At 35.6% G+C, this 9,751-nt stretch overlaps 1 protein-coding gene across 1 annotated transcript in view; it reads left to right on the top strand.

Annotated features, from left to right (window-relative positions):
* Nucleotides 1–9,227: 9,227 nt before the first annotated feature.
* Nucleotides 9,228–9,751, top strand: part of LOC115208760 (zinc finger protein 430-like) — a 35,192-nt gene continuing 34,668 nt past the window's right edge. The window contains exon 1 of the mRNA XM_029777078.2: nucleotides 9,228–9,751. This exon is cut by the window's right edge and continues 479 nt beyond it. Within this exon, the coding sequence (XP_029632938.1) occupies nucleotides 9,393–9,751 (359 nt within the window). The 5' untranslated portion in view covers nucleotides 9,228–9,392.

The raw sequence follows: 9,751 nt of genomic DNA, 5'->3' as shown, positions 1-9,751 counted from the left end.
TACTTACGTCTATTTTTGTTATTTTCTCACTATTACAATCTCTGGCTCTCCTTCACTTTTCTCTCGCTCTCTTTTTATCTTTCTCTCTCTCTCTCTCTCTCTCAGTCTCTCTCCGTCTCAGTCTTAATATATATATATATATATATATATGTATATATATATATGTGTGCGTGTGTGTGTATACTCTTTTACTCCTTTACTTGTTTCAGTCATTTGACTGTGGCCATGCTGGAGCATAGCCTTTAGTCGAGCGAATCGACCCCAGAACTTATTCTTTGTAAGCCTAGTACTTATTCTATCGAACTTTTTTGCCGAACCGCTAAGTTACGGGGACACACCAGCATCGGTTCTCAAGCGATGTTGGGGGGACAAACAGACACACACAAACATATACACACACATACATACATACACATATATATACACGACGGGCTTCTTTCAGTTTCCGTCTGCCAAATCCACTCACAAGGATTTGGTCGGCCCGAGGCTATAGTAGAAGACACTTGCCCAAGTTGCCGTGCAGTGGGACTGAACCCGGAACCATGTGGTTGCTAAGCAAGTTTCTTACCACACAGCCACTCCTGCGCTTATGTATATATGTGTATAAAATGTATATACACATATATCTGTATGTATCTGTATGTATGCGTGAATGTATGTATAAAAGACACTCTTATGCTTCTGTTTTCTGTGTCCGTGTGTGCAGGTGTATATAAACAGGAATTGAACTCGTGTACACGAATACTTACATAGACACATCTGAGTACATGCGTGCTTTTGCGCGCGTGTGTCCCTGTCCACGCGTCTTTCTTTGTGTTCATATCCGTACGCATATTTACGCACACAGAACCACCATCTGTAGCTATTCATCCGTAACCACTTCTTTATATATTGTTATAAGCACAATACAGCGATTAGATTAACTCTTTGGTCGCTATAGAAATAGTTTTCTTTTCCTTACGAAGAATTCTTCCGACGAATCATCATCATTTATCCCGCGATTCTTCTTTTCACTTCTTTCTTCAACATCCGGGTGATTTCATTTCCTCCGGCTTAGATATTGCGGTTACAATCGGAATATTGGCATTTTGTTTTGCCTAAGTAAACTTTTACTGTAATTAATTGTCTGGTTTAGAGATTGTACATTGCCTAGGTTTTTGTAAAAAGAAATGTCATTTTATAATACTGTCTCCAAACAACGTTTCTTTAAAGTTCCAGTGACGCACACATACACACACACATCCAGACAGACTCAAATTCTGTTTGCAAGCATCAACACAAGCAAGTATACTCAGGTATATTCGTGCATCCGTTGGGACAATGAAAATAAATATTTTGTGTGTTGTATATGTGTATCCATGTATATGTGTATGTTTGTATGTATGTGTATACATACACACACAAATATGTATCTATGCGCGTGTGTATGTATATGTCTGTCTGTCTGTCTGTATCTATCTATCTATCTATCTATCTATACACACACACATATATAGAGAAAGATAGATAGATACATACATACATATATACATAGAAAGAAAGAAAGAAAGAAAGAAAGAAAGAAAGAAAGAGAGAGTAAAGAGATTGATGGATAGAGAGAAAGAGAGATAGAGTAAAGAGAGAGAGAGAGAGAGATAGATAGATAGATAGATAGATAGATAGATAGATAGATAGATAGATAGATAGATAGATAGATAGACATGTTTCTTTATTGGACACGCAAGGCTGAACACAGAGGGGACAAAATACAAAGTAGAACTTTTCTTTTTGGGAAGAAGAGAAAAAAAGTGGGTCAAATTTCGATCAAAAGGGATCGTGGAAAAAAAGCCGATTAATAGGTATTGTGCATCACAGAAATGTCAATGTAAAAAGGGAAAACAGATTAGGTTTATCCATGGAAAGAGAAGCCTACGGAAAAGACCACTGTAAACTTGGGAAATAATGTCATGCCAAAATTAAAAACACATTGCAGTAAGTGACTCTCTTTTATCCTTTCTTTTCTTTTTTTTTTGGTCATAGGATTATGCTCAAGGTGGCTCCATCATTCACACGTGCCATCCTTGCTACATTCATCCATCTTTTTTTTTTTAATGTTCAATAGACAAAACTTCCCTCTCTACTCCCACCTTCCTCTTCAAGTGATACTTGGAGAAGTTGATGAGAGATTCACCAGAGAGGAAAGTGTTTGTCTCTAGATCTTTCAGACGCGTCCACCATACACATTCTTTCGCCATAGCCACAAGAACGATGAAAATGGCTCTTCTTTCCCGTTTCAAGGAAGGACTCGCGACAATATTAACGATAGACTCGGTTGATAAATCGACTCATCCCACACGCGATAGCAGTCGTTCGACATAGGCCCACAGGTCGGAAATTGTTGGACACTGTACGAATGTGTGCAGGACGGTTTCCTCGCCCTGACTGCATCTCGGACAGGTCGGCCCCGTGTTTCTCGTGCCATGCCTGCAGAGCTTATCCCGAACGGGTAGCGCTTATCGATAGCACTGCCAGGCCAGGGATCTCTGGGAGTTGTCCTTAGGTCCCGGCCCGAAAGTCGTCTTGAACAGGTGGGTCAGGTATTCTTCGTTGATGCCCACGTTCGCCCCGAGATCATCGTCGTACTTCTCCTCCACTAATCCCCTATAGAATGCTTTGGTTGTGTTGAAGTCGCTCATGGTCGACCCGGCATTGCATAGTTGCTTGCGAGTAACGTGACACTCGCGGTGCCATTCTCCCTTCCTCGGCCTCTTTTTGATCCACGACTGCAGTTCGGTCATGGAGACGACCTGCGGGAAAGTGCGCCTCACAAACGGTGACCACACCTGTTCACCGTCGTCTACGTAGAGCCGGATATGTCGCAGTCACAGCGCGTGTCTCCACATAATCAACCACGGCATGATCAGCCCTCCTTTTAACGGGTGATGGCAGCAAACGGATCTCCTGAACATCGGAACGCATCCTTTCTACAAGAGGCGGAAGAGGATGCGTTCTAGTTTGGTGATGGTAGGGTCAGGACAAGGCACAACAGTCAGGCGGTAGTAGATGACGGAAGTGTTGTACGTATTCGCCACCTCCACCCGACCTTTTAGGGACAGCTTCCTCTCGGCCCATTGCCGGGCAAGAGTGACCACCCTACTCGTTATCTCGTTTCAGTTCTCCGTTTGGAGGTCCGGAGCAAACCAAACCCCGAGCAACTTGACCGGACAGTCTGTCCAGTGTCCCACCACGGAGGCGCTGGTGGACGGTATGGGCTTGCTTCTCCAGGTGCCGAGCTGGAAGCCCACTTATATGTGTATATATATATATATATATATATATATATATATATATATATATATATATATGTATGTATGTATGTATAACGGGAAAGTTTACGAAAATAAATAAAAGACGAAGGCAGGTGGGGTACAAACAAACGAATGTATTAGTATAGCGCTCAGGAATAGAAATAGAAAAAGTATTTTACGTTTCGAGCCTACGCTCTTCGACAGAAAGATACACAGAAAAAAATAAGGAGAGAGATCTAACGATCTAATATATATATAAGATTACATAATGAGGGAAAAAATTAATATTATTAATTAATATTAATTTAAGCAAGTGGCTAACGTACTTAAAAATGCTCGAGGACTATGAATTATATTACATAAATAAATAAGCGGAATAGCCACCAAGGAGAAGGAATCCACCTTGGTGGCTATTCCGCTTACATATATATATATATATATATATACTTTTGGAAAAGGATGCGTGGCTTTCGATCATATAATAATATAAAAAATATATAAATATATGCATATATACATACATATATGCACATACCTACATCTATATGTATATATATATATACGTATATATATACGTATATATATGTATATATATATATACGTATATATATACGTATATATATATATATGTGTATATATATATATATATACGTATATACGTCCTGTACGTATATATATACGTTCTGTACGTATATATATATTTATATATGCATGTATGTATACATGTAGATGTCGGTACGTACATATATGTTTGTATGTATGCATATATTTTATTTATTACACTATTGTTTGACAGCGCTTCGCGTCGGGTTCGTTTGAATTTTCGATTTTTCGAATGCTCACTTCGTTCCGTCTCTTTCCTCCTAGGTCGTTTTTACAGTTTACTACAATGATGCGAAATTCTCTCCCTTTGCTTTACCTTCCCCTCTCTCTTGCTCTCTCTGTCTCACCCTTCTCTCTAGCCTGTGTCTTCCTCTATCTGTTTCTCTCTCTCTCCCACTCCTCCTCACTTTCGTCACTGCTAAACCTTTTCGCCTGTTGCATTCAGGCCCTAAGCTCATGTTTCCCAGCGCTCGCCAGTTACCTTCTCGTCCCCGCCAGAACAAAGGCCTTCGTTCGTCTTTTTCGTTTGTTCTCTTGTTTATTTTTGATTTCTCATATTGTAATTTAATTCTCGTTATGTATTTTCTTGTACATGTATCTTTAATTTAGTATTATTTTTTGCTTGTATGTATTTTTTTGTGCAGTTCTTTGTTACGTCCCTTTTTGTGTTACAATTTTTCTTGCTCGTTTTCACCCCTCTACGAGGTTATTTTATTTTAATTCTCTCGTAGGAAGGCCTAGCATGACCATACGTGTTCTGTCTCTGCCTTCGAATAACGTGTCTGCTAGCGACAGTTGAAGGAGATTTTTCCTTGTGCAGCATGTCCTGTACTTCGTTTTTCTGCTGCACATAATTGTTTTTCCCGTTTTCGTTTTCGTTTCGTCTTGTTCCACGTCTCTGTCCTTCTGTTGTAAAAAAATGGCTTTTCCGTTTTCGTTCTGTTGATTTTTACGTCTTCTTGTGATGTCCTGTACGTATATATATATTTATATATGCATGTATATATACATGTAGATGTCGGTACGTACATATATGTTTGTATGTATGCATATATTTTATTTATTACACTATATATATATATATATATATATAGATATATATATATATATATTATATATATATATATATATATATTAATTGTTATCGCCATATTAATATGGCAATCTTATAGATATAAGACTAAAAGCTGTCGCTGATTAGCTCCATGAGGCCATCGCCTTAAGATAGCTATATGACACACAAACTGTGTCCATTAGAACCTTCGAACAAGGGAGGTCAGCCACTTCACACTGCTAGTCAGACAGCTACAGACGCGTTTCAGGGTATTTGCCCCTTGTCAATGTAGCGTAGTCGACTCAGCAGGTGTCGCCACTGATCGTCTCTGTTCGAAGGTTCTATTTACCTATTTTCGGTGGAATACATCCACTTGTTTTCAATAATAGAAATATTAAAATTACTATGTCTCTCTAAAAGAGATTACGACAGCGTTACTGGAAATTAATTGTTATCGCCATATTAATATCGCAATCTTATAGATATAAGACTAAAAGCTGTCGCTGATTAGCTCCATGAGGCCATCGCCTTAAGATAGCTATATGACACACAAACTGTGCCCATTAGAACCTTCGAACAAGGGAGGTCAGCTGCTTCACACTGCTAGTCAAATACCCTGAAACGCGTCTGTAGCTGTCTGACTAGCAGTGTGAAGCGGCTGACCTCCCTTGTTCGAGGTTCTAATGGACACAGTTTGTGTGTCATATAGCTATCTTAAGGCGATGGCCTCATGGAGCTAATCAGCGACAGCTTTTAGTCTTATATCTATAAGATTGCCATATTAATATGGCGATAACAATTAATTTCCAGTAACGCTGTCGTAATCTCTTTTAGAGAGACTTAGTTATTTTAATATTTCTATTATATATATATATATATATATATATAATATATATATATACATGTTTTAAGAGGCACGAAAATTGTTTCATACCTTTAACGGTAAAACCGAGAACTCCGTCAGAAAATTTTGCGGGTTTCGCCGATATACGAAGTTCTATTATCGTTAAAGGCACGAAACTGGGTATTAGTATTTTGGGTCGATAACTGATGAAGAATTAGGGTCCTTCTCTGACTGTCCTATGTGTACGTTTTGTCATATTTAATGCATTTTTTATTTATTGAGTAACTGAACACCAGGTATCCCGGCTTTTGTTAACAGTAAGTTTATCTATCTATCTATCTATCTATCTATCTATCTATCTATCTATCTATCTATCTATCTATCTATCAATCTATCTATCTATCTATCTATCTATCTATCTATCTATATATATATATATATATATATATATATATAAATATATATATATATATAAATATATATGTATATATATATATATATATATATATATATATATATATATATATATATGTATATATATATATATATATATTATATATATATATATATATGTATATATATATGTATATATACGTATATATACGTATATATACGTATATATATGTATATATATATATATATATACGTATATATATGTGTACATATATATATATATATATATATATATATATATATATTATATATATAAACCTATTGGTTCGCAATGTTGAGCGAGAGTTTTAAAAGCTACCGAACTCATTTACAAGAAAACAAGTCCTTTATATATATATATATATATATATATATATATATATATATATATATATATATATATATATAGTTTACCTCTCTTTACATATATTGTTTTTTTTTTGTGTGTGTCGGGATTTTAATAATACACTTTTTATTAATGTCTTTTTTGTTGTTGTTGTTGTTTTTAAGTAATCAATACGGTACGATATTTCTTTGATCGTATACATTCAAGAATATCAGATACAACTTTCAATGGGATTGATGTCTACCATCAATGCTTCTCATTCTGTCCACTCTATCAATTAAATATTATGTAGTTTTTAATATATTTATTTTTTGCTTGTTTGTTGTTGTTTTGTTTTTTTTGCGTGGTAGCAGAAAAAAAAACATTTTTCCGTATATCACGGAGCATCATTTCTAAGCTGATTAGACGAAAAAGTTTCAGAAAAACGTCTTGATATATATTCAATGTTATAAATAATCGCGTTCTATAATATCGATATCTTAACTGTTGCTTGATATACTAAAACCAAGAAATAAAAAAAGAGACAGAAGAAACAAAACAAAATCTCTCTCTCTCTCTCTCTCTCTTCTCTCTCTCTCTCTCTCTCTGTCCCTCTCTCTCTCTATTGTTATGTCTGCCAGTTATGTATCGCATTTATTACGACACAGATAACAGATCATTGTTGTATTTCTTATTGATTATTAATATTTTATTATTTGACATCATATAAGTCTTTCGGCCCATAAAAAAATTAAAATTTTTTCCAATGTAAAAATAATTTAGTTTTGAAAAATTTTTGCTAGTTTTCTAATTCCTCATTGAAGTTTTTATTGACATTATAGATAAAAATTTTGCATAATTTCTCCCATGAATTTTGTAAAATGCAGATATTAATAGATTTTTGTTCGATGTTTTATACATTCTCCTAATTTTAGAATTTTTTACAGGTTTCAAAGTCACATAGGGGTACGGTTTTAGTTCATCATATCGACCCCTACTAATTATTTCTGTTTGCTACTTATTTCATTGTTCATTAGAGGCGGAAACGTTTTTGTTTTTTTCACTTTTGTAGACATGCCGGTGAACGTAACATTTAGTATTTGGTGCAAATACACACAGACATACATACAAATACACGTAAATCTATACCTACACACGCTCACACACACATATATATATTCTTTTCTACTCTAGGCACAAGGCCCGAAAGTATTGGGGAGGGGGCCAGTCGATTTGATCGATCCCAGTACGCAACTGGTACTTAATTTATCGACTCCGAAAGGATGACATGCAAAGTCGACCTCGGCGGAATTTGACCCCAGAACGTAGAGACAGACGAAATATCGCTAAGTATTTCGCCCCGCGTGCTAACGTTTCTTATTTCTTTATTGCCCACAAGGGGCTAAACATAGAGGGTACAAACAAAAACAGACAATGGGATTAAGTCGATTACATCGACCCCAGTGCGTAAATGGTACTTCATTTATCGGCCCCGAAAGGATGAAAGGCAAAGTCGACCTCGGCGGAATAAACTCAGAACACAAAGACAGACGAAATACCTATTTCTTTACTACCCACAAGGGGCTAAACACAGAAGAGACAAACAAACAGATTGAGTCGATTATATCGAACCCAGTGCGTGATTGGTAGTTATTTAGTCAATCTCGAAAGTCGAGCTCGGCGGAATTTGAACTCAGGACGTAACGGCAGACGAAATACCACTAAGCATTTCGCCCCGCGTGCTAACGTTTCTGCCAGCTCGCCGCCTTGAACACACATATATATTAAATTAATAATTATATATATCTATATATATTTATATTAAAGGAGCAGGGGGGAAACGACCTATCACCAACATGGTTAAAAGTGCAGAGGCACTCAAATACTACCGAAAAAATTGTATACATTACCTATAAATTTTTATTGTATGCTGACTGCCTGATAAAAATCATTATGTGATTTTATCCTTATATTCTATTACAGACACACACACACACACATATGTATACGTATGTTTACGCATACACTGACAAAGGGATTTCGGCTTGTTACCATCTGCCAAATTCTACACACAAAGTATTGGATAATTATATATTTATGAGTTATTATTGACCTGTCCAGCTATACTTAACCGTTTTCATAGACTGAACATGTTTCTTTGATTGTTTTTTAACAAGAATTTTATGCGGGTGTTATTCTGGAATATGTAACAAATTTTTTAAATATTCCATAGTCAATGAGTCAAATTAAGAAATGCAACAGAAAGATTACAGTCGAAGATATCAGAAACAGAATTCGTCATGAAATTGCTAAACGATAAAAAACACAGATATCTGGCCAGTAAGTGCGATAAATAATATTGTAACAACATGAGCCTAAAATATCTGAATACATGAAAGCAATTAACAAAAAAAAGAGAAAGAAAACAAGAAGAAATAATGAAATGGTGGGTGATTACTATTGAAAGAGGAACCAACGTTTAAATGATTGTTTAAATAGTCGACAAAAACATGTATATCTCGAAAAGTCCTGAATTATGAGATAAGAAATATAGCCATTAATTTGTTTTTAAATGATTTATGACCCGAGATAAAATGCTCGATGATTTCATATCAATATTACAAAGTGCACGCTATAAATAAAAAAAAGCAATCGTGTTTCATTTCAGGATCAAATTTCACATCTAGTGTTTAATAAACACTTGGAAAATAGATTTGGTGAATATACAGCTAGAGTCATTTAACAAAAAAAAACTTTATTGCTCAAGTGATTTTTAAATAACTGTTTCTAAATTCCACGTAAAAATAAACTACTATATGTTACAAAAATAATCCGGATATTATAACTATGATGGAACATGCTACCATTCTTCCACGGAGGTTTTGCCCTGTTATTCTTCAACATAACTCAGAACAAGATCTTTCCTCTACCAGTTCAGGAATTCCTTCACCCCCACAAATTCACCAGTATGGCGATACTTCACGAGATGGAAATTTTTTCAATGGACAAACTATATGTCATGTTCAGTTACCGAGTGATATATCTGATGTTTCTTACACAACACCTAAACGATATGAATACAAGAGATATGGCCAAGAGGATGTACCCTTTTACAGAACAAACATACATAAGTTTCAAGAAGGCACTGACCAAATACTACACAATGAATTACCACTAGACAGAAGTAATAACTTTTATGATATATC

This window comes from Octopus sinensis, linkage group LG2 (genome assembly GCF_006345805.1).
Source record: "Octopus sinensis linkage group LG2, ASM634580v1, whole genome shotgun sequence".
Classification (NCBI taxonomy): domain Eukaryota; kingdom Metazoa; phylum Mollusca; class Cephalopoda; order Octopoda; family Octopodidae; genus Octopus; species Octopus sinensis.
Note: the sequence above shows the minus strand (reverse complement) of the source record. Positions and strands in the feature narration are given on the sequence as shown.